The following is a 27,073-nucleotide window of genomic DNA, read 5'->3' as shown; positions in this document are numbered from 1 at the left end:
TTCCATCTTTCTTTTCTTTCATTGCATCGGCCACCCGAGGAACAAAATTCCCTTTTTAGATCTTTAACAGCATATAAAAAATAATGAAGTTTCAGAATGTTTTACAAACTGATGATAATTGCGGTTCATCTCCAACATTCAAGTATATATTTGATATCGCATATTCTCAGTCTATTTAAATAAGAATGAGAAAGAAAGAGAGGAAATTTGGCGTTTTTAAAAGTCTTATCACATGTCATTCAGCTTATAACGCATGCATAAAAGTTAAGCATATATTCGCTTCTTGAATGCGTGCCAGCTTAAAAGCCGGAAACATTCCGGGAAAGGTCCAAAAGCGAATCGCGTCTAGTCGAAAGAAATTCACGAAAAAGTCGGCGCTCTAAATATTACAATCCCTTTGCTCGAACGCGAACCGTCACGTTGGACCCCTCGCGTGCATACAAGGAGTTCTATCCGCGACGCGCTATGCGCAGAAACCCCATAGCTCGCCATAAAGAAAATCCGTGACGGGTCTAGCTTCCGGCTTTCCTCCAGAAATATCCCCTTCCCTTTTACCACCCCGTTCGTCTTTTTCCAAAAAGTATCGCCCGACACCGACCTGCCGCTATATCAACCCCCTTGCATATGTACATCATCCCTTTCCGCACAGCGGGAAGCGAGATACGCCCTTCGATGAGTCTGTCTTCGCGTTTTAAAAAATATATTTTAAATTTTAACATTTCTCTCAGGATCTATAGCGTAGTGCGGATTTCAGCAAGTCTTTCCACAATTTCCTTGTTTTAAAATTCGTATTCCACGATATTTAAAAAATTTATGAAAAATGATTTTTATTCAATATTATTGGTACAATCCACAGGATTACAATTACATAGTTTTAATTTTAATCATATTATTTTAAGGTGAAATTAAGAGATAATTCTAAATTATTTTATTTGTGAAAAATGATACGATTAGTCATAAAGATACACGATGTTATATTTTATTACAGCGGATAACAGACAAGTTAGCTTTTTACTAATAAGTATTTAATAATATGTTACGTACTCATAATCAATCGATAAGAACTGGTTTAATTATAACGTTGCAAATGAAATGATTATTAACGATGATTGATCTGACCTACAGGGAGATGAATTTGCAATAATTGCTTAAAGCTTATGTAAAATTAAAAAAAAATAGAAAAGCAACTGCAGATACAATACACATTTTATCGGTTTATTGATACCACTTTAATTATCTGAAAATTATCATAATGTTAATTAAACTGCTATTGGGATTAATCAACGTCGTAATCACGGTTGAACTACTAAATAATAATTATACTATTTATCAAACAGTTAAATCGAAAATACAATGCAAGCTTATAACTAAGAATTACAAGATTTTTTTTTTTCTTGGAAATGTTTATGCAATATTTTACTGCTCTCTTTTGCTCTTTTTTATTTCTATAATATATAAAAAAAATAAAAGAAGAGAATAATTATGATATTATAATATTTTCCACAATATTCCAAGGAAAAACAATAGTAACATTTATTTTCACAATACGGAAATTGTAAAATCTCTCTATTGATTTTCTAATAGTTTTAAATTTCATAATTTTTAATTTTTTCTCTTTCAAACTTTTCTTCGTTTCTGAATATATATTTATAAAATACAAAGAACTGCGAATATGTTTGATTAAAGTCACATAAAAAGGTATAAAAATCCGTAATCAAATGTATATATCTTCATAGGACGGATTAATGTAATACAAAATTGTGAATATCAGCTGCAATCCAATTTTACTAATCTATTATTTGAAATTCAATGAATGATAAATCATCCATTTTTGAAAAATCGGATATTGATTATCGCCAATGTAAAATCAAATCATAGTCTGAAAAAGGTATCTGTATCATTGCATACATATACGTGATTCGCTTTCGATATTGGAATAGCATCCGTCGTTTCCCCATTTTCCTTGAAGCTGCCTACACCGTGTGAGAAGTTTTCTCCTCTTCGACAGACTACTCAATATGAGAAACAAGAAGAAAAGTGTGCGGCAGAACGGACACGAATGGAACTGCTCCAACGGCGGGAGAGTTTTACCGTAATATTTGAGATCATTTGAAATACTTTCAAAGAGTGGGCTTGTGTCCAGCAGACGAAAAAGAGAAGGCGAGAGCGAGAGAGAAAAGAAGAAAGAAAAGAGACTGCAGACATCGCGTCCCGATCTCCATTCCGAAGGAAGACCTTCTTGCGCGATAGATCCACGTGCTTTCACCTCTATATCTACATATCTATCTCTCTTTCTACGAGTACAGTATGTTCACAAATCTATAAATTGATAGTTTGATAGCCTTGTTCGAAAAATATCCGTTGGATATCTTTTATGATGCGGTGCTATTATTATATTGCTCGATAAAATAATAATAGCACAAATTATTGACGTGCTTTTGAAATAGATATTTATTTCCTTCACGTATATTTCGGTATATTCGTTATCGGATTCTCAGCGAATTGATTTAATTATAATTTTCTAATATTATATATAGATTATAATTTTAAATTTTCCCAATTTTAAGTATATCTTTGGATTCTTATAATACCGTATATCTTTTTCTTCTCTAAATTTTTCGAGAATTTTATTTTTACAAAAGTAATATAAAGCATTTGAGAAATAATAAAATTATTCACATATTTAAAAACGCAACTATTATAAAAAATTATATAATAAATTAAAATTACAATATGTACTTTATATTTTATCATTTTAAAAGCTTTAAATTTCGCTCTTCTAAACCAGACCATGCTCGTCTCTTTGCCCGGCCTATCGTTTCTCTTTTCGCGTTTGTCAGGGGCAATGACAGGATATTAAAGTAGGAATAACGCGTAGACTGCAGACTGTAAATATCCGGTGGTGCTCGGCTTGCCTGACGTTCACAATGAACAGACGGCTAAGCTGCGCACAGCCAAAAGGATTCCCGAGCCGGACATGAACGGCTGAGAATCTCAACTGTCTGTATGAAAATGCACCGCAAAGTTTATTGCATGCCCGCTATGAAGTGCTGGTCGAGATAATAGCGTTGATGAGAAAGATATAAATTACTTGGTGCTGCGAATAAGTGACAAAGGCAACAAGCTGCTGTTTTCCTCCTTTTGAACTGATGTGTAAATATATATATATTTACACACCAGTTCAAAAGAAGGAAAATATATATATATATATATATTATATATATGTATATATATATATATATATATATATATATATATTGCGCGAATTATTTGGACGAGAGCTTGATTGATCAAATACACGTTTTTATGATAAAACTATATTATTGCAATAACCGATGTAATGACTATTTTTATAATTTTTTTCGTCCCTATTTTTGTGACATTAATTTATATAACATCCTAACGCCCACAAATGCAAATGAATGACAATGAGAAATGAATTGGAATATTTTTGCAAATATAAAATACAGACAAGCAATAGATATGTGTACTAATAGCTATGTATATGTCTTTTTGAGAGAGAACAAAATATGCGCACAGGATGAAAAACATCTCGAAAATTGCATATCTTTTTAGGTGTTATGCTAATCAAAAGTTTTACAAAAATTTTATATTCCTTGCCAGAATAGCTGCGAAAACTGTTATTGAAGTAACTTCTTGAGAATTTAGGGTTCTAATATAGAGGGACTACCGGAGAATTTATGAATTTCAATGACCAAAGGCAATATCATGCAGCTATTCTTTATTGTAGCTAATAAAGAAGACTTTAGGCCAACGTTTATAGGACGGAAGTCATTTTTTTCTTACTCGCAATTAAATCACTTTTCTTCCTCTCGGAGCATTTTAATTGTTGAGATTTAATAGTGGAATATACTTGAATCTTTTTGCACAATTTCTGAAAGAGTGAATGGTTAAAAAAAATTGTTTAACTGGAACTAACTAGAACGTTCATTTTAGATTTTTCTATTGTAATATTATGGTAAAAAGAGAATGGACAATTAAATTTAATCTACGTATCTATGAACGAGTTAATTTTTACCTTAAAATGTTCCAAAAGTAAAATAAAAGAACAGCAATAAATAAATAAAAATAAAATTCTCTCTGATATTTTTTAATTTTGTTATTAATATTTTTAAAAAAATTTTGTTTTCCGAATTTTGAGCTTTTCCTTTTCTTTTCTAGTATCAAAAAATTCACAAGTTAGGTACGTGACTGTAGTGTTTGCGAGAAATCCGTCCCTAAATGTTCTATTTGATAGTAATGGCCATCGAGAAAGACGGTTCTACATCATCGAGCAAAAGACGCGTAACCGACGTTTATCAGAAATAGCTAAAAGTACATCGAGTATGAAAATATTTGAAACCGTCACAAGCTCTTTGACTTTGACCCGAATCGAACATCTCTCGACGCGCGATTTTCTGCATCTGAGGAAACCTAGTTTGCTGCGAAGGAAAGAAAGATAGGACGAATACGAGGGATATGAAAAGACCGTAGGCGAGAGGACGAGAGAAAAAAACCGTAAACGCGATGCGGAGACTCCATCGGTAGTCTGGCGGGTGGATTCTCTCGTAAAAGTGAGCCCGGGAGAGTAATAAAAGGAACGACAGATAAGCCGCTTCGTATTGCCTTTCGATCGATGGCATGTTGCATTGACGTATGTATGTATGTGCCGAGCGAATTCGCGCCGAACACTTTTCGGCGATAATGCTCGAATTCATCGCCAATATATCTCCGTAATCTGCGACGAGAATATCCGTAAGATATATTTCCTTAATAAGATAGATCACAGAGTTAACTTGACAACGCTTCGACGCGAGATTCTGTATTTTAAACTGAATTTACCTAAAACCTTTCGATCGGTCGATCAAATTTTGCATTTACAACACCGTCCATTTCCCGAAGCATTCCTTGGTCAACAGAGTCAACACGTTGCTAAACTCCTTGCGCCAAAAGCCACTCTCGTCGCATTTACATCTACGTCATCAACACGCTTACGCCCGCGCTCACGCTCACGCATTCACGTCTCGGTTCAAGAAACGAAAAAGAGGGGGAGAAGGGCGGTTCGCACACACGACCACGAAGAGGTTCAACGACCTGCGGGAATGCCGGTACACCGGCAAAGGCTATCGTTTTAAACCGTGTTCGGCAATCTCGTAAGACTCTTAGTCGCTGCTGTGCGTAGAAGCGTATCTTTGATAACGGCAACTACGAGGACTTCGATCGGTGGTAAACTGCAACGGGATAAAGAGATGACACGTGTACAAAACTGATGTACTAAACCGTACTATAATTTCGATGACCACGATCCCGGATGCTACAAGAAAAATACTTGATACTCATTATCGCACTTTCCAGCTGCTACGAATAAATATAAAAAAATCTTGCTTATTTGCCTGTCTGTAGCATTGAAATTCGTAGAATCTGTCCAAGTTATACCGGTTTCGCTCATTGCGCGCTACCAGCAGGTATTTATAACCAGAACGGTTAACCAGTTCGCTGCAAATTATACTTGACCTACATGTAGCACGGCGCCGTTCCGATCGTCGTCTTGGGCGATTGTCTGATAATATAACGTCGAAGTCGCAGCGCTATCATGAATGGGAAAACGAAACGTGCGCGAATAGAGATCGATTTTGCACAATTGTCCGAGGATTTCGTGGTGAATCGTAATTCGAAGATGAAGCGGTTAAACGTGATTTTCGTTCTTTGTTCTCGGCGGAACGAGCCAATTTCAACGCGGAAGTTTCGAACTCGAAGGAGTTAAACGCGCGCATTTGCATTTTGTCCTTCCCCTCGTTTTCGTGGCGACGCTTTCACAAATCAATGCCAATCGTGGTAATCGCGAACAACGGCGTTAAGAGATCCCTCGTGATCGGTATGCAGCAGGAAGAAAGATTAAGCTTCCGTCATCTTTCTTTATTTGAACCTTCGTGATAAAAGAGCGAACCACAAAATACCAGAGAGAAAGACAGAGAGAGAGAGAGAGAGCCAGTGGAAAAGGTCGGTGGCTACGCGTCTCCGAAATCAATATGGATACCTACACGTCTACGATATATCCCGCACGTGCTTGTGCGTTTCGGGACCTTTCGACATGTCTATAGGGTGGTCAACGTGTCAAGGGTGGAAAGATGCCCTTCTCCGTGACAAACTGCTCCATTCGTTGTAATCCACGCAAAAGAATTCGCTACTTTTCGTTATTTGCCATCGTGACAAATTTATACTTACATGTATACTCATTATTTATCCTCGTTTTATTAATTTATACGCTGACAATATTATGTATGTGCAACGAGATTCTTCCTCGAACAATTAAAAACTATTATCACAAAAATGTGTCAGCGTCGATAAATTGTCGGGAAATATATATTTAATTGTAGAGATTAATATATATTAATATTTAATATCGAAATCGTTACAATTAATTATACAATCATCCCGCGCAATATTCGAATCCTTAAAAAATAGAAAAATTAATTTATATAAATTTCAATAAATCATATTCGTAAATTATTATTGAGTTTTGTCAAAACGACTTCCGATTATTCGCTGTCATGCACCCTCGGATGCCTACTTCAAGATCGTATTTCTTTGACACGACTACCTTTGTCATAGCTTTAATAACTTAGTAAGACACAGAAACCTGAGAAAAAGAAACCCAAGGTATGCCAATACATCATGCCGCTGTAGAATGCGTTTATTGGATTTTTCCCGATTAAATTACATTCCCCACGATGGTTTATCGACTTGATTTTGAATTTTAAAAGAGCACCGTGATTCTTTTAACGCTCTTATATTATTAGAAAATAAGAGCGTAATTAATAAAAAAAAATGACACACGCAGATAATAAATATAATATAATTTAGAAAAATATATATAAACGGTGAAAATATAGAAATAATGAACGCGGTATTTCAATTCGCAATAGCAATGTGTTTGATGAAAAAAATAATGGATATTTTAAAATCAATACGTAATTTGTAAATAACTGTTTCAAATAAAATGATTTTTTTGATATGATGTATTTCCATTAACCGATAGTATCCATACAATGTATCTCAAATAGATATCTCGTGAAAAAAATTCAAGCCACTGTTTAACACCTTGTGAGAGCATCTCATATAATTGGCAATTAAAGCAGATGGCTTTGACAATCTATCCGCAATACTTGAAATTCCATATGTGTGAAAGAGAATCACTGAATTGTTCGCGGGGAATGTTCCGAATTCGGCAAATAAATTTCCGTTAATTAGCTCGCTGCTATTTTTTTTGTAATACTCTCGAAATAAACGCCATCCAATGATTTCGTTTCAATTTAAACTTGGAACAAAAACTTTGAAAGACCCTTTAAAAGTTTTCCCTGTAAATTTTCATTTTATCATAGCAAAGTGTCCTTTGCACGGGAAAACTAACTATTGCAAGAACCACACGAATCATAACTTGCGCGTTTCAATTGTCATTTTACGCATATCAAATTTTTTCAACCATTATTGTGAAAAATTGTTTCGTTTAAAATGGCGTTTTATAAAAAATTTTATGAGAGATATTGAATTATTCGTATTAAATTTAAAAAATATGTGAAAATAGAAACACATAAATTTAAATAAAATTCTAGAAATTTTCAACAATATATATGATAAAAACAGTTTTTTTTCAATTTAATCGAAGTAAAGTTTTATTGATAACTTGCGTCAAATTTAAAAGTATTTTATAACAGCAAATGTGCAACAAATTATTTTTTTCAGTTTTAAAAGTTAAGGCGATGTACCAAAAAAAATGCACTGCATCTTTCTTTCTTTACTGCTTTAAACTCGTGAGAAATTTATTCACAATAATTATTTAATAATATTTTATTACTTTTGGATTTTTATGATTAATAAAAAAAAGAAAAGGAGAAAGAATCATTCCTCTTAATTCAATTTAATCTTAAGTTAATTTAATCTTCTAATTTCTTAATATCTAATCTTTTTTCATTTTAAGTGCTAAAGTGTTAAGGGATAATGATTTACTTCCTAAATTTTATATCATACTTTTCAGTAATTTTGTAATACAAAACATAACATTAAAAATATCGACACTCGACTGACTACTAGTATAGGCGATTGACGAAGCTTCTCTTAACCAACCGAGCGTGATTTTCGCCTCATTTACGTCGGCCGTATAAATATAAATGTTGCAGGGGCGAGATGAGATATACGCGCATTTACGGTATGTTACACTAAACCCTTCTTTGAAAGTCTGATCTTCTCTACGATGGGATATAACAATGGGGATTTGTGAAAGTGTGCATTAAGTGGGAACGAACTCGCTGAACACAGGAAGGCAAGTGATTCGTCGAATTTACGACTCATTACTTTGGAGATTGCTCATATCCTCCGATTTGCCACGAATCTATAACTTTATCGTATTTATAAATAAAAAAAATTGATAATCGATAATCATATAAAAATGTATGACCGAATTGATTATCAAAAATAATTATTTTTTTTTCTTTAAATATTACATAAAAATTTTTTTTAGTCATAAAGATGTCCAAATCCTACTTTATCCATATGATGTTTCTATAATAAGAGATATAGCGATAAACACGATTACTAGTGTCTTATTGTTCCTGCTTTTCCACAACGTATGTCCTTTCAGGAATGTATAGATGGTACATTAATTAGCATCCTAATTAGCATGGCATGTAATATTCAGGAGGAATCCAGAATATCCTCGCCAAGATCTACTCAAGCTTGCATTGAAGTCTACCAATTAACAATTATAATTGGAAGCATGTTAATAACATACACATTTCTTATCTTTTCTTTTTCTCTAAATTCTCTAATAAATGTATAATTAGCATATATTTAATAATAGAGAACCATCAATTTATGAAAAAGTCGATAATTTTGTGGTAGTTTACACACATCGACAATCATAAGAAAAAAAAAATGATAAAAATATCATACATCTTTATCCATATAAGGTGTAATAATTTCGACATTTCAGAACGATATATAATATTTTACGAAACACACCTTAATAAAGTAGTATCACAGAAAAAATATCATGAGCAGCAATGTATATAGACTTTTCCCATACACATATATATATCGTATGTACGTTGGAGATTAAATAGAAACTTCCTACGAGTTATTCTCGCTCGTAGGTAAATATTCAACTCCGATGAAACTCAAAGTCAAAATTTTACGATCCTTTCATGGTCGAGAGTCATTACTAGATTTACAATAATATCAGAGGTTATAAAAATTGTTTCATTCTCTCCACGTGATATTTAATTTTAGTTAATTATAAAATATATTTTCCTTTGATCGCAAACAATATTAAACATTAGTTAAAAGCAAAATAAGATGATAAATAAAAAAACATCACGAAATTGATAAATCTGAGTCAAATCGACAGTATTTCTTTATGTAAGATATAATTCGGAAAGTCGAATTTATCAGAATAATGGCTTTACACTAATGTTTAAACGTTTTAAAAAGTTGTAAGTATGAATCCATGTAGTCTCATGCTCATCTCGTATACAATTTGAATATAAAACTGCTGGATTCATCATGCATGCAAAACGGGAAAACAAACAAGGTGAAAATGGGACTGCTGGTGTATGGTTGCGTGCCATTATCCTAGGATCTTATTGCTTCTTATTATGCGAGAAGGCGTGCTAGAATAATTCGTCTTGCCGCGCATTACCGGAAGGAACGAGTTTTACTATCGCCGGAAGGGAAACAATGTCACTTCAGACGTATAATTTGCTATCCTCGTAAAATAATAATATCCTTATAAAAACGATGCGAAATTAGAATTAAACTTTAGTGTATGCAGGATCACGAGAAGGTACTTACCCTAAGGATCTCCAATTGGGATCGTACAAAGTCCGCGCGACTGGCAATGTCAGGAATCGCCACAGGAAACGAACCCATGTACTGCGACAGAAAGAATTTCGTGCTAAAGTAATATAGTAGGAAAAAAAATTCCTGCGTAGGTATAGCTTTCGCTTTTACATTTCTCTCTAAAGGAATTTAAAAATATTAAAAAGTGCGACTTTAACTTTAAGTACATTTAATAAAAATGGATGGATGATTTCTCCTAGAAATTTTTCCTGAAGAAAATGTGTCTTTATTATGTGTAATTACAAAAGTAAAATTAAACACTCCATTCTATCCTCGCGTGCTTAATAACGATGTTATACGTGTTCGCATTTTCTGTTTAATATCTATTATACTTTTGCCGAGAAATAATTATCGGCTCGTCGACGTAACTATCGTTCGAAGGGTCGTCAGTCCAGCCCAACGGAAAGCTGCCAGATGGCAAAGTCACATAGCACGACAACTATAACGCCCACGCACATGACGTTGGAAAACAATAAAGGCAGACATCGGCCTAACCTACGACAAGAATTTAATTTCCTTTTTCCGTTTCGAGGACGTTCGCACACCGGAACGTGTGCCCTCTTTCCTAAGCTCGCTATTTCCTTTCAATAGTCAATTTGGCTGGCGATCATTCCTACCCTCGCGCGCATTGAAACGAAATTTGCCAAATTTCGTTTCTACTTTTGATCGATAGGCAACCACTTTCTTTTCAATTTTCAAGAAAAGTTGTTAAAATTTCTCCCAAAAAATTTCTGCGTGGATTTAAAACGTGATTTTTCGTATTTATAACAATCACTAATATTTCTCGAGAAAACTTTTAGACATTAAAAAGTATATTCATTATATGTATATAAGATTTTTATATTTTAAGTACGATGTGATATCTTTCGTTTGGTCAAATATGTCTCGAAACGATTATGTGATCGATAAAAATAGCGACCCTCTCCAAACAACGATAAATAAAAATCTAGGGGTTAGTTTCTAGGACGTAATAAATAACAGTACCTAACGCAATTATGTGCTTATAGAAACCGAACATATTTCTTTCTGTGATTTATAAATCGCAGGAAGAATATCGAAATGTTAGATGTTTTCAACTAATGAGAAAGAGAAAATTATAAAGAAAACTTTATAATTTCAAATATAAAGTGCTAAAAACAAATCAATACATAATAGGGGAAAAGTTTAATAGAAAGAAAATTACAAATTAAATTATGGTGGAAAATATAATACACATGATCTTGCGATTCTTGCGTTTGCAAATGTTTCGTAGCTGCCAGCATTTTGATCGATAGATTTGTATCGCAATATAATCCTGGTTTTAATCCTCCCGGATGATTCTCATTGTTGTGTTTCATCGAACTTGTCTCTGGGAGGATCTTCTCCCGGAATTGCTGGGATTTTCCTGAATTATTATGCCACTGCAGAAGAGCGACTGAAATATCCACCGAGAGAATTCCATAGGGAATGGATGTTTTATAAAAATATCGGGGTGGAATAAGCTGTTATTGTTATGAATACTGAATGTGATATTATCTCTTTTTCCTAACTATTCATAGGTCAATATTGAAGAACAGAAATATAAAATAATTTCAATATATTCGAGATTAAAAAAATACCTTTTCATAAAAGTTTTTAATAAAATAAATGTCTTATTTAAATATGATATATATATATATATATATATATATATATAAAATATAATAAAATAAAAAATATCATATTTAAATATGTTATATATACATACATGTATTTGATAGAAATATTAATTTACGTACGAAAAATAAATGTTTTGTAAATCTTTCTCTCCAGAAATTTTTTTCTCATATTTTCAAACTAATTAAATTTTTTAATGTATCTTTTTAAATACGTTCATTTATAGATTAAAACAGGATTGGTCGACTACAATTTTTCTATTGATCCTTAAAACAGGATATTATCCCGTATACATAATTTCTTCTGTTATAGTCTAGTTGTGTAATAAAAGTCGATTCCGCGCAAACAGTGTTGCTACTGTTATTACAATTATCGCATTTCCACTAGCGCGAGCAATCGGCCGTGTTAATATCTTGTAGGCATTAAAACGAGCATTAAAACGAATCGATTGAACGATCACGACAATCGAAGAATGTAAAAGCCCGTTTCTCCACGACGCTGCCGCATGGTGCTGCTGCCAATGTGAGGGATCGTTACGATTATTACGGCACCATAAATCCACGATATATTTCACGGTGGCGAAATACACTGGTTATTTTATTCGATCGTTCATATCCCGCTTGAACTACGAGGCTCTTCTCCACATGCGTATAAGTACAACCCAGATGATGCAATGACGCTGTCATCCATTTTCTGATTTAATATGCAAAGCTATCTTATATTTTGATATTATATGTATACTTTTTAAAGTCAAATTAATTACTGCACGTAGATAAAAAAAGATGTGTGCGAGTTTTTTCCTCTATTTTAAATTAAAATTTATTCTACCTTTTTTTATGATTTATTTTCCTTAATTATTAGCCAACCTTGCCCTTCGCGAATTCTTGTTTTAATAATTCCTATTTAATCGTCCTTTTAATAGATACATTGTATTAATTGTTCGCCGTTTTGTAGGTCTCAATAACCGGTAGGAAGTCAGACGAAAATAATCGTAACTCTTTCCGCGCTCTCATCGCGTACTGGCAAAATTACGGCATATGAGCGGTTAATGAGCTCGTTGACGGAATTTTCATCACTATAGCACCATGAAGTATCTAATTTGTCCAAATACTGAACCGAGAACACTTGTTCCACTTTCATTGAAGTCGCGGTTGCGCGGAAACCGGCATAATTTGTTCCTTTGTCGAGGAAATTTTAATAGCAATAAAAATCACCTGTTGCAAATTTTTATAAATAAATACACATTTTACATATAGTCAATATCATTTGTAACGCATCATATATTTTTATATTTTAATAACTTATGAATATTATTTACGTGTATGTGTGCATGTTACTTTAATTTCTACTTTAATTTCTACTTTTTGATATATATTATTAGCAAAGTCTGTAACATTAATATTAAATTGATTATATCACAACTATACTAATTATCATCAAACTATAATTATCATATAACTATATGAATTATCATCAAATAACGAAATATCATATTGATTGACGTTTTGATGGATACTAGAATAGTATTCAACAGCTGCCGTAATATTTTACGTGCATTTACTGCGGATGATTGCCGTTTAACAGTAAAATCCGTTTATATCGCGGAAGGAATATCGTGAGAGGTAAATCGCATGGTTGAGATCACTTTCACTCGTTGAATTTTGCGAAATTATGCGGAACTTGAAACAAGAATCGATTAACCATCGCGTGTCAAAGGGTAAGGCATGTCGCATCATTTCGCTTTCGTGCGATTTGACTCGAGTACTTTCACGCCACCGGAGATGTAGATTATTTACATGCAATTTAAAAAAAAATCCATCGACATATATATCACTATTTTTTAAAACAAATATCTGAGCATAATATGTAAAAGTTTTAAAAGATAATTTTTAATTGCTTAATTAATATTTTCTAATTAAAGTTCACTGATTATTTATCATTATAAAAAGCAATATGGCGTTTAATTTCCGCTTATGTTGTGCATCTTTGAACAAAAGCTTTGTGATTCTTATTAGAGGTTCCAGAGCTTATCTCACCGGAAGAGACCAAGGTGAGGTGTCAGTTTCTGTGCGGTGATAATGCCGCATTCGTTACGTTATCGCAAGCGAAATTACATCCGCGCGCAAGTCTGCATAGTTCGTCGCGCTTACCAAGCGTGGTCACGTTGTAACTGTTGACATTTTCGTACGCTCCGTTACTGAAATCGTGACGAAGAATACCGACGCAGGATAGAAAGGACGTTGCGTAAAATGTGCGCAACATTTAAATGATTCCGAGTGCGCCATCGCGAATTGAATTGTCGCTCGTAAAGACCGATAATATTGGAAATCGATCGATGCTTTCTAATTACAGACTATGATTCCTAATTACAGATGATTAAATCATTTATTTTAGAAAGAATATTCTAAAATTCTAAAATTCTAAAATTAGGTAATATCTAGGAATAACTCGTGAATTCGTTCCCTACAAGGAAATCTACAAATAATTGATTATTATCGATTATTTTCCTTTTATAAAGAGAGGTTACGCCGTTTTAAAATTATCTTTCTTCCTCTCAATAAAGTTGGAATTTAAAATTATATCGCATAGTGAAAAATAAAAAATGAAATAATAATCTTCGATAATCATAATATCTTATAAAATGATTGTTAGACCAGTTAATCTCTTTGAATTGAAAAAATAAAAATCAAGCAAAACTGTGGTAAAATAACCTAGATTTTTAACAATAGTGGGATAGAGGGAACCGTATATTTGTTATTTGAGTGGATAAATCTCCGTCCCAATCCGGCTTTTACCATCGACCATGCGCGTCGAGGAGTTTTAAATTACGCCGGCATTGTACGAGTACAATGTGCTGTCAGTGTGTCCAGAAAGACAGGAACAATCGTACGTACCCCGTGGTCAATTTAAAACGGAATCTACCGAGACGGTAATCGCGATTAATAAACTTAAGTGCAAATTAATTTTATCGAATGAAAAAACAAAGTTGAAGTCGGATATTGAACATGTAACGCAATAAAACAATTTCAAGAGAAAATATTTTTACTTTACCTATTATAATTGAAATTAATTTTTCATGTTTCAATAAAATCGGTGCATACGTTGTGTAATATTAAAAAAAAATAAGAATGATTCAAAGAGAAATGGAATATAATATGAAATATCAATTGCGACAAAATTTGATACAGAAATATATGTATCGGACATCATTAGCACACAGTGCTAATAATTTCGAAATCATCGATTTACTTTAGAATCTGCGGAACATTTCTTCTTAAAATATAAAATTCTCAAAGTGTAATATTCGAATCTTTAATTTTCTAGCTTGTTGACTGCGAAGTTCGAGATCATTTTAAACATAATGTAGCCAGTTCGCAAACAGCTAAACGAGGCGAAATACAGAGAGATTTATATCCGTTCGCTTTCTTGAAATACGAGGACGAAAAGGAAGTGCACGAGGAAAGAAATCCTGTATAATATATGTGCATTCTCACATCTTCACGTTTGCACGAAACGAAACGAGACGAGACGAGACGAGACGAGACGAGACGAGACGGATGCATACGATGATGCACACGCGCGAGATTCCGTGCAAAATGCGCGAGTATGTGGCCGCGTGCGTATCATGAGCGTTGCGGCCAGCCGTCTATCGGGGAAAGGAAGAAGAAGAGGAAGAGAGTCGTACATGAAAATTACATACCCCGTTTGTGTGACTTGCGCTTAAAAGGCCTCGGACGAATAACTGTAGTCAGCTAAAAGCCTCTTGTACATCAATGTCACATTTTTACATCTCGTAGCCTACATGAAGCGTAATACTTTTTCATGATTTCGATATTCACTTCGCTTTGTTGCACAATTGTCGCAGAAACGATACGTCAAATTAAAATAGATGCACGTCTTGATAATTATTAAATTAATAATCGAGGTTATTTTCTTATTATTGGAAGATTTATTACTGGAAAATGTATTATTGGAAAGTTATTCCTCTATCACATAATTGTATCGTGATTTATCTTATAAATACCTTAACTATACAATTAATGAATCATGGTAAAATTCACCTTAGCTGCGATGAATCTCTTGGAGAACGTTTCTGCCATAATAAGCATACATCACTTCCCATCTGATCGGCATCGATTATATTTTCTCAAGAATACATTGAATAATTCAGGATAAAACTTGAAGCGGAATATACGAAGAAATCTGTTTTTTTGCCTTTAGTTTACACATCGCCGTGATGCATTTTCACTGCACTTTTATTTTACACCGTGCGATACGAAAAGTTTCACCGTCGCGTTATTTCTATCGTCACTTTTTGAAAAAATCACGAACGATGCATCCAGGAAAAATTTCCAATATAATCCTTTTCAAGTTTAAGCGCACAGCTTCACAATCCATCGACAAAAAAATTTCCAACGTCGATAACATCAAGAAATTTTTAACATATTAAAATGGGTACATCAATTATTTGATTTGATTATTACAGAATTAATATCCATATATTACTTGCCAATTTTAGTGTTCCAAAATTAAATTTTTCAGACACGATTAAAATAAAGTATTTCTTGTCAGTTGGCGAAAAAATAAAGACCGGTCGACCTTTGGATGTTAATATGATAGTCGGGATGACATTTGCATCTGGAATTCCAACTGGTTTGTATCGCCAACCAATTCGAACGCAAGTATATATGAAGAAACGAAAGAATAAATTTGTTTTACGTTATGCACTGGAGAACAAATTTAAATTATAAGTGATAATCAATATTAATTTATCTTTTATTTTAAATCGAAGCTCAGTTACAGAAAGTACAACGCAAAAAAGCAAAGCACATAAGCTTTAATATTGGATTATTCTTTAATATTTTTACTGAAAATTTATCAATTTCGATAATTAAAAATATTAAAAAATAGAATAATAATGATAAAGTGCATATAAATTTGTCTTATTAATCGTAATTTCACTCATTGACAGATTATATTAAAAGCTTATATTAAATGAAAAATATTAAATGAATATTATATTAAATAAAAAGAGAAAATGTAATGTAATGTAATGTAAATTTTTTAAAAGAATATACCTTAAAAGAATATACTTTATAAAATAATGTTTGTGAAAAAAGAATGTTTATGAAATGTTATTTAAATAATGTTTATTTTTTATCACGAAAAAGTAAATGGAAATAAAGAAACTTATTTTTGTAACTCTGCTTCATTATTACACAAAAAATTAATTGTATATTTTATGGTAAAAACAACATTAAAAATCAAACACAATCAATTTTAACAAACGACGTATTTTGAAAAATAACTATTCGAATTGTTGAAATTTGCATCAACTGAATATTTACCGTCCGACCGTATCGATTATACAGAAAAAAATAACATAATGTAAAAAAAACAAGCTCGTAAAACGTATATCTTTCTCTATTAAATTGTTTCAATTTCCGAAATGCGAGCAAACCATTATGAAAATAATGTTAGTAGCGTTAATATTATGAATATAATATTATATGTTAATAGCGTTAATATTATGAATATAATATTACAATTTTAATATAGAGTTTCCAGATACTACGTGAAAAACTACCTTGATTTTAGGTACAGAATTTCGCGAGAACTGTCGCAACTACAGACTACCATTTTATTTGAGTGCTATGTCCTCGTGCGCTATCACACATGTCACAAACATTTTTCAACTCAATTGTAAAAGCGAGTAATGTTAAAAAATTCACTCAATATACGGAATTGCGCGCGACACAATTTTCGGAAAAAAAAACGTGCGATAGACACTATCATTCATTGAACGATCCAATATTTCAAGGTCGAGAGGTCAATTCTTTCAAAATCACGATTCAATCTATAACAATCGCGTCATATTTCTGGGCCAACTATCGATAAATCACCGTAGCACATGCATCTGAAATGTCATCTCCTTGATCGCGCGATTGAATTGGCGAGTCGTTTGTCCGATAGACTCCATGACAAGGAATCCGATGGAAGCGCATGAATTTAATTGACGCGATCGTGTAACGGTGCACTGTTAACAATTATTAATCGGATTATTAGAAGCACGACGATTTGTGCTATGGCGACGGCGAGTTTTTTAATCACGCATTGTATTTTCTTATCACCACGTGATACATTCACAATAACAGATGGACAGTCACTGCAGAAATATGCGTACTCGAGAAAATCATATGGTCCGCGCGATGGAGACGATCGTTTGGAACGCGAGGAAGCCGAAGCACCGGTGAACGCGCGACTGGCCCGAAGGACCCGTAAGAGGTCCCTTTACTGTACCGGGGCCCGATGATACGGCGAACGCACGGCGCGGTCGCTAATGGCCAATGGCGCACGGATAAGAGGAAAGGATGTACAAGATCCTAGGAAGGATCCCCGCGATGTGAAAAAAGAGAAACTGGCCAACTCGTTGTGACGAGTGAGTACGAAGTCAAGGGATGAGAATAAAGAATATGGAAAAGAAAGAGAGAAAAAGAGAAAGAAAGAGAGAGAGAGAGAAAGAGAGAAAGGAAAAGAGGGGGTGGAGGCGAGTTTGGCAGAGGCCGGTCGAGCACCTGGGCGACATTACCTCCTCACATCTTCCGACTGCTCCAGGCATCTTCGTACTCCGATTCGCACTCTCCCTCTCTCTTTCTTTCTCATTCTCATTTTATCAAATGTTTTATTGTGCATGCATCGAATATAATTATATGATATTGATAACGAAAGATTTTTAATTGCGATTTTTTCTCCTCTATTAAGTTGTAATTATTTCATTCACTCAATTTGGTCAATTAATGTTGCTATGAATGAAGCTATTCTTTGCTCTCAAATCGCGTTTATTGAAATCTAAAGTATTTATAATATATTATTCTTCAAAATTTTCATTAATGAATTGAATTGTTATTTTTTTATAATTACTCCATTATTGCGCAAACGAAACCTATAATTTGAAATCGTTATCGAAACACGTTTCCAATAAAAATGGAAAAGACACAGAAGCCTGTTATTTAAATGTATTTCTCAAATAGCATACCTTTCTTAAACTTTCAAACGGATTAACATTGAAAAACAGGCTGAAAAGCTTTGTGTTTGATTTAAATAAAAATTTTATTAGGTCTTTATTAATGGATTTTTTTTAAATATTTGATGATTATGATTGATCTCTACTTGCATTAGCGGATCGCACGTTATATTTATTTCAATTTTAATACAATATCCTGCCACAGGACGTACCTTCCGTCACACACAAACGTATTCATATATATATTAATCGTTACAGAATAAATTAAAAACTCTGTTTTGTATTATTTCGTAAATTTTTATATTTTATTTCGGCATGTTTATTCACTATAACTGCCATACTAGTTTAATATAGATTTTAAAACTAGCAAAAATAGAGTTATACCTAATAATATTCTTATTCAATTGTTGCCATTTAAAAAACAGATAACATGCACAACTAATAAATGCAATTCGAATAAATTTCGTACCAATCATAAATATTATTTGTATGCCATAATAAATTATGACCTGCCATTATGATAAATTATATATATTTTTGCGTGAGAAGTGTAACATAAAAAGTATATTCTGATGCGCGTTTTGTTTTTAAATGCGCAGTCATTTAATCTTTTTAAATTATTTATGATTATAAATATTTCTGTAAAATGGAGCAATTTTCAAAAACTTCACGCTACGAAATTAAACCATTAGAATGAATTCTTTAAAGTTCATGATAGAAATACATACTTGCCGCCTGTTATGTATATTTATAGAATTTAATACAGCTCTACTAAATTACTCTTGACTCTAAGCGATAGATTTTATCTCTCCTAGCCTTATAGCAACTATTAAAGGAAAGGATTAAAGAAAACGAGATATATATCGGAAAGAGGTGATTGTACGTGTCCTGTCTTAGAACCACGGGTAACGAATCCGTACCTGGCGCCATGGTGTGTGCCATGGGACGTGTGTGGTTGCCGGTTGCACATCGGCCGATATCCAGTCTCCAGTCTGGCTGCAGCTGCGAACCGGTTATATACTTTCATCTGGCAGTCTTAGCACGGTCCCTAAAAGAGAATCCGATGACTATAGCTTTGCGGTGCGCGAGACGTGCGAGGAAAAGAGAAAGGAGAGAGAATGGTAGGGAAGGGGTTAATGCCTGAACCAAGGCATGCTTATGCAGCGGAATAAAGGACGTCCAATGTCTCTCTTCCACTCTTTCATTTTTTTTTAATTTTAATTTTACTATATTTCTTCTCATACACCGGCAACATTCTTTTGCGACAAAAAAGAGAAAGAGGGAGAGGGAGAAAAAGAGAGAGAAATAGTTGCATATTTAACTGTAAGTGGACGATCATTCGAAAAACACTGCGCTCGAACTGATACGAGATGATACGAAGGCGATATTTGATGAGATCATATGTGACGATTAATTCCGGCCATAATGAAAAGCATATCCTGTTTGGCTGATAATATTGAATGCATATTTGCAGGCTAATTGATTGTAGACAATAGATCAAAATTTTATAAAATTTTATAAAATATTAAAATATATTTACAATATCGAATTAAGAGTTATTTAAAAAAAGATTAAGTGTATTTTTTACAAATTAATTGTAAGAAATTAAGTTTGCTTTACCACATGCGTTTTATGTAAAATTGAAACTAAAACTTATTTGAAAAAAGTTGTTACTATTACTCAACATATTTTAAGAAATATATAAATCTATAAGAATATAGATTATTTTAGAAATATACAGATTTTTTTGCAGTGTTCAAATTTTTAAATTTAAATTTACTGCAATTATGCATTCCATATCACATCTTAGAATGTTATACAATATAATATTTTACGGAATATTAAATTTTAATCTCCCTCAAAATTTTACAGATTGTAATACATCTCCCTCAAAATTTTATAGATTGTAATACATGGATCTCAGTTAAATTTTAGAAACATTAATATAAGTTTCGCAAATAGCAATCATTAATTTTTTTCATTTTATAAGCTCTTGTCGCAAACAAAAGATAGAGAAAGCAGATTATGCAGTTACAAAGAGACATGGTACGTTAATAATTTATCATCTGTCGCTTAAAAGAACGTACGATAACTGTAATGACATTCTCCGAGGCTGAGAGAACATATGAGATAACAGTAGAGGAAAAGAAAGAATTCAAAAAAATTGATGCATGCACTAAAGTACAGTTCTCTTTTTGTTAAAATACGATTCGTATATCACCACATTTCTTTTAGTGAGTATCAAACCGCATGTGGCAACGATCAATAGCATCATGAAATACAAAGCAGCATAATCTCTAGCAAAGGTTTTTGATGAAATTTCAGAGAGACAATTAAACTTGATGCTAGAATTGGTATTCGTTTATCATAAAAGGACTAGATCATAGAAGGAACAAACGACGTCAAGTACGAATGGAATAAAGAAATAAATTGGATAAATAATATCCTGGAATATATTCTCTTTTATTTTTACAAATAAATATTATATATTTCGGATTTTAAGAAAGCAATATTAGCGATACATGAATTGATACACAGACGTGTAAGTGATAAAAGAAACTTCAACAGCGCGTCTTTGCATTCAATATATTACATCATCCTACGCAATGACATGTTCTTTTAAAATTATTGATATGTTGTCCCAATTTTATTCAAAGAATTTTTCACGCGCTGCCCACTATATAAGCGATTTCAAGGTCTACTAGATCCGATTTCACATTTGTTAAGGACACGTAGGCGATAGACTATCATGAGCTATTAGTACAAAAGAATTGAGACACGAATGGTATTATTATTTAAAAATTATTCTCAATGGAAACAAATTCGAGATAATTGGAAAAAGTATAACTTAAGAAACATACACGCGATAGATTTATGCCCTGAATAAATACATTAATAATGGTCTGATTATTTTTGAAAAAATATAGACTAATCGCAAATCTTCATTTTATGCTATTTTTTCTATATATAAATTGTTTATTTTATATACATCATATTTGTATTATTTTTTATTTTAAAAGCATTATGATATTATCTTTGATCCTATATATAATTATATTGATTGCTAGAAATTATCTTAACAATGTCCTTAATGATTATTTTCTAAATTTTACATTTGCCTCTTTTTTTTAATTCCTATCTAATTATATATTTTTAATTATTTTTAATATATTTAAAAAAAATAACTTTAATAAAATTATAACTTTAATATTTAAAGTATAATAGTAAAACACAATTTCTGACATCTGACATTCAATGTTAAAAGTAAAAGTTAACTTGATCGGTTGATCATATTCAACGAACTTAATTCACTGTTGGTATATTAGGCGGCTTTATAAAGCCCGATAGATTATTACATTCTTCTGCATTTAAATACATATCCTCTATAACAAACTTCTATGAATGCAATACTATTTGTTGTTAATCTTTTGCATATATATAATCGTTTCATTAATAATCGCCCTTTATTTTTAAAGATATTTGTATTTTTTTTGTTTCAAGAGTACGTAATTCTTTACTACGAATAAAAAAAAATGTTTCTTATAAAATGAAAATGTTTAGTATCTTTCACACTATACCGTCGCGCGTAACATTTATATTTGCTAACAAAATGATATTATATTATTACAAAAATAATAATTTACGAAGGAGCATAATAAAAATAGGGAATACAACAATTTTAGATTGTCACACAAGTTTTAAATTGTCAGTGGAAGACGTTTAATATATTATATGCTGACAATACGTGTCGCGAAACTGCTGACAAATTGTTACTGTACAAAAATATTTAGCAGTATTGCCACAAGTTTCATCTGATATCAATTATTGTTCGTCGAAATATGTATAATTGTCGATCATGGATAATTTAATGTCTTCCTTTAAATTAAGTATAAATAAAGTAGGAAGATAGAAAATATTTAATATTAAAATAAATTAATTTTTTTTATTATGCACATTCGTTTTCATGTTAAATATCACCAAGAAATTCGTTGGGCATAAAGCTGATCCTCCCAGTAGAACACTTTATTAGAGAAAATAAAAAATTGCAAAAAATTAATTGTACAAGTCGTGAGCGATTCTAAGTAAATCTGCCATTTTTCCGGCCTTTTCATATTTAAGCGATAAAAAATGTAAGGAAGAATAAAGTAACGTGGTTCTACTAGTAACTGAGGTATCAGAATCATGCATACGCAAATAATATAATTAATCTGTGTAAGAAATCTCAAATGACTGATATTTCGCGATATGGCGAATAGACTCGCGAAGTAAACCGGTATCAACAAATACTTGAACATCGCGTATCGGCCCATGAATCGATTCCATACGTAGAATAAATAATGTCGATTATCGGCCAAAACATAGGGGTGAACGAGTGTTTTAAAATGAATCACCGTGGCCATTAATACAACGACGCAACTGGCGAAAATCCAGTATCGGCGAAGAAAATGCAAACATGTTCGCCAATGAGGCATCACGTACGGCCACGAAAATAGAGAGACGAAAGCCGAAAAATAGAATATCTGACAAACGTGAATCGTTGCGACGTGGGCGGTTCGATCGCCGATTACTATGCCTTTATTCCACACGACGAAGGCGACAAACATCAAGCACACCATTATATAAAGAAATAGACTATGACATTCTTCTACAATAAATTTGATAAAGGATAACGGCCCCTTGCGTAACTCGTACATTATCTGCTTCCATAACAACTAGAAATAATTTAGAAAGAAGTTTGCAGGATTAATTCTTCCAATGCTTGTGATATGTGCATTAAAATTTTTCAATTTTACTTACACGAAAGTGCAATGGAGTATTGAGCACTTGTGGTGAGACTGGCTGTTCCATCTTATTACCAAATATATCTAACGCATGTTCTACAGTAAGGAAGCCAAGCCAAATGATATTTGTTTGACGAACAAGTACAGCTATTAAACCTGTATAATATTACTTTAATTCGTTTCAACTTTAATTTTATTTTCTCTTTCTTATGATTTATATAAATATAATGTAATTACCTGCAAATGCTGTCATTTTTATGTGCTTACGTTGGTGCAGAAACAACATTACGAGTACTATATTTACAGATATAACATCTGTATAATAAAAAAAGCACCAAAAGTATAATGGTGGAAAAAGGGTAATATTGTAGGCCAGCGTAAGTATCAACCAATTATTCCACCGCTCTGTTTCATTAAATTTGCAATTTTCCTTTATAATATTATAAATAAGATAAAGATTTAGGAACGTTCCAAATAAATTTATACATCTTATGTATGTAATATTGCACATATTAAAAGGTGATAATATCACAGTTGTAATAAGATACAATCCTGGCAATGTAGTGATTTTTGGGTCCCACTGAAAATAATTTAACTTGATTTATTTTTGAGAATTGCATGCGATACTTAAGAGCAAATTATTTTTGTGCCATGTATTACCTGCGTAAAATCCCACGCACAGTATTGTATTGTCTGCGGTATATGAAAAGCTTCATCGATGAAATAATGTGGTTGAATACGATTGAGATATAAGAACAGTAATATAGTACTTGTAATAAATAACGTTAATGTGGAATACATAAACATTTTGTAGTTTGATTTCATGTAATTGAGATGAGATATGAGACTCATGATTACTTTAAAAATGTGTCCACAAATGTCATTTAACTTCAATAGCTGCACATTCGTTAAATTAATACTGTTATATTAAATACATCATCACAGCAGCTTATTTTGATTAATTTAATCTAACCTAACCAATTATATTATTTCCTTCTCATTAAAATGCGTAAAACTGTATCACTGCATCGCACATTTAATACGATTATACCATGTAATAAAATGTATTACACTAATGATTAAATATTATTTTTGAAAGCATGGTAAAATCCACGCAGCATATGCTCGTGTTTACATCAACATCTGAAGACAATGAGAGGTTAGGTTAGCTCGAAAAAATTATCATTTGGCAGTTGGCATCCCTACAAGATAGGCCCTGCACGCGCGTATACAAAGTAAACTTCAAATCGTTTCCAGCGTAACCACCTTCACGCGATCGACTTTATTTGAATTGCATCGCGTCGCATCGAATTATGATGCGGCGCGAATTTGCTCGAACGTAATTCAGGACATCGCGATGCTGTACAAGCGTCGAATGAGCACGAATTGTCACGGAAATATGATAAATGAAGTCAACTCACCGGCTGTTACAAGGCCGCTCCATTTGCTCGCCTCGGGACGTCCCATTCCGATTTTGATGCGCACAAAGTCACACGATATCACCAACGCGACGCGCGACACTTTATTCGGCACTCCCGATACTCGCTCGCATCCGATAATCATCATCAAGAGAGCGAATAACGCGACGCAATTTCGCTCCACCTTCGCGATGACGCCATCGCCGAATATCGTTAAATACTGTCAAAAACTGCTCTCCCGCGCTTCCATCGACATACTCTGAAAGTCGGACGATCATCCTTGGACACTTTCAATGCTCGTTCACTCGCGATATTCGTTTATTTGCGGTTAAAAGACGCGAAAAATGCGGACGCGTGCGACGACTGCGTAACTGCGTATGACTCTGATTCACGTGTGACGTCACAGCAATGGCGCGGACTAACATGGCGGCCGAACCAGTGCGCATTCGTTCTGCGCATGGCCATTACTACGCTCGACTTCGCGCAACTTTTGATTTCTGAATATTGTCTACGGCTTTGATTAATATAGTACATAAATATATAAGTAATAGATATATAAGTAATAAATAGATATATATAAATTGATATATAAATAGATATAAATAAATAGATATATAAGTAATAATAAGTAATAAATATATAAGTATATATAAATAAATATATAAGAATCAGGCAAAACTTATTTAAAAAATTAGAATTAAAAATTTACTTTTATTTATATACATAAGCGTCTTGTGTGTGCTATACAACACTTGTGTTATTGATATTTCGTGCACGTAGCGTGGAATACAACCTGGAATTGTGTGTTACCTATTGAAAATAGATTTCTAGATACTGGCTTCGTAGTTCAAGCTCACGTTTTTATGTTTATAGAGGATGCATCGCTTTTAGAATTTACCTAAAAGCGGACCATGACATCTCTCTTTCTTTTCTCTGTTAGACAAATTAATTTAAAAAATCAATTTTTTTTCTTCATATTTCATATATAATATAATGACATATACATATAATATAACGACAAATACAAAAACAAAATACTGTTTACAAATATGTAATTTATATATGTATATTATTGATTAAAATTATTATATAAAAAAATTCTAAAACCAAATGAAAATAATAAAAATAATTGTTTTTGTCTAATTTCTTGTTTCTTTTTATCCCTTTTACATATATAATTATATATATAATTATTTTTTTCAAAATATATTATTAATCTTAAGATGGGCATTTTTTAAAGATCAATTTTTCCTCGGATGATATTATTACTTTTTACAAAAACTACCGTAAAACTGTTGTAAAGTATCCACGATATATAAAGTTTTGAGGGCAATCTTTTTTATACTTTCTAATAATATCTTTGCTCCTACATAATATTTGTAAATATCTTTACATATTATAGTTTGTAATTATTTTACTTTTTGCAAAACTCATTATGCAATCATACATTCTAAAATTAATTAATTGCATCAATAAATATGTTGTCACGATTAGAATATTTCAAGATTATTAATCATCACGCTAATAAACGCACATTATCGTTTCTTTCATTACAACGATCGATGATCCGTACGCAGAGAAAGAGATGGTGTGCCCCACTATCCCTCTGTAAAGTGTATCTTCCCCTGGAGAAGCGGTGAGATGGCACAGGTGACCGGAGGTTGTGACGGGAGGGGGGGGAAGCCCCCTCGTGCACGCCTCAGGGAGCACGATGGGCTGAATTTAACTTGGAACAACCGTACGTTTTGTGGTGTTCTCTGTACACGGTCAGTGCTCACGCCACAGAACGAATGCCAGGCAACGATGTGCGCTCTTTCGACGGGAACCACGCTGACTTCGTTCGAACCTTCAGTTTACTGTCGTAAGCTCACTCGGACAGGTGAGCGCCGCGTTCGCGGCCGATCGGGCAATGACACGATTCCATGAAAATTCGACAGACTCGATACTTTAACTTCGCCATAATAACAGAACTTCAATTTTATTTTACAAATTTATTATAATCTCAGTGTTAGATTCGAGAATAACAATAAATACCATGTGAAAAAAGTGCTACTACAATGTAAAAGAGATCAGTTCAAACAGATTTCACTCATTAAAATAAATTGTGTCAAATTTTTTTCGTTTCTGATTTAACAATGGAATTTTAAAGATGCTTTTAAACTTGAAATATTTTAAATTGAGTGATTATATTATTAAAGTGGATTTTGATTTTCGTAATTATAATGTAATATAACATATAAATAATTTAAATAATTAAATCATAATGGAATCAACAATTTCCACATTACAACATTCTGCAATAAAATACAATGTAATATATG

General features: G+C 32.7%; 2 protein-coding genes across 8 annotated transcripts in view; both read right to left on the bottom strand.

The window, feature by feature from the left end:
• Nucleotides 1–25,064, bottom strand: part of LOC105248855 (tensin-1) — a 66,862-nt gene extending 41,798 nt beyond the window's left edge. The window contains exons 1-3 of one of the 7 annotated variants that reach the window (XM_025410602.1): nucleotides 24,756–25,064; nucleotides 19,474–19,601; nucleotides 9,847–9,927 (exon numbers count right to left, since the gene is read on the bottom strand). In XM_025410602.1, the coding sequence (XP_025266387.1) occupies nucleotides 9,847–9,924 (78 nt within the window). In that variant the 5' untranslated portion in view covers nucleotides 9,925–9,927; nucleotides 19,474–19,601; nucleotides 24,756–25,064. Of the gene's footprint in view, nucleotides 1–9,846; nucleotides 9,928–15,590; nucleotides 15,941–17,116; nucleotides 18,015–19,473; nucleotides 19,602–24,755 lie in introns of those variants that run through there. The other 6 variants (XM_025410601.1, XM_025410603.1, XM_025410608.1 and 3 more) reach the window with 6 other exon arrangements.
• Nucleotides 22,073–24,487, bottom strand: LOC105248857 (putative Dol-P-Glc:Glc(2)Man(9)GlcNAc(2)-PP-Dol alpha-1,2-glucosyltransferase). Its single transcript, XM_020026767.2, has 4 exons — nucleotides 23,995–24,487; nucleotides 23,572–23,914; nucleotides 23,351–23,490; nucleotides 22,073–23,265 (listed from the first exon to the last, which is right to left on the bottom strand). The coding sequence occupies exons 1-4, from the start codon at nucleotides 24,184–24,186 to the stop codon at nucleotides 22,528–22,530; spliced, it is 1,413 nt and encodes a 470-aa protein (XP_019882326.2). The 5' UTR covers nucleotides 24,187–24,487; the 3' UTR covers nucleotides 22,073–22,527.
• Nucleotides 25,065–27,073: the final 2,009 nt, after the last annotated feature.

This window comes from Camponotus floridanus, unplaced genomic scaffold (genome assembly GCF_003227725.1).
Source record: "Camponotus floridanus strain SB8 unplaced genomic scaffold, Cflo_v7.5 scaffold33, whole genome shotgun sequence".
In the NCBI taxonomy this organism is placed as follows: domain Eukaryota; kingdom Metazoa; phylum Arthropoda; class Insecta; order Hymenoptera; family Formicidae; genus Camponotus; species Camponotus floridanus.
This window is presented reverse-complemented; position numbering and strand designations above follow the sequence as displayed.

Excerpts from the sequence above, each read along its gene's own strand:
- LOC105248857 (XM_020026767.2), bottom strand. The coding sequence starts at position 24,186 with ATGAGTCTCATATCTCATCTCAATTACATGAAATCAAACTACAAAATG. Across the intron at positions 23,915-23,994 it reads GTGCGTGGGATTTTACGCAG|TGGGACCCAAAAATCACTAC; the intron begins GTAATACATGGC and ends AATTATTTTCAG. Across the intron at positions 23,491-23,571 it reads AAAAATGACAGCATTTGCAG|GTTTAATAGCTGTACTTGTT; the intron begins GTAATTACATTA and ends AATATTATACAG.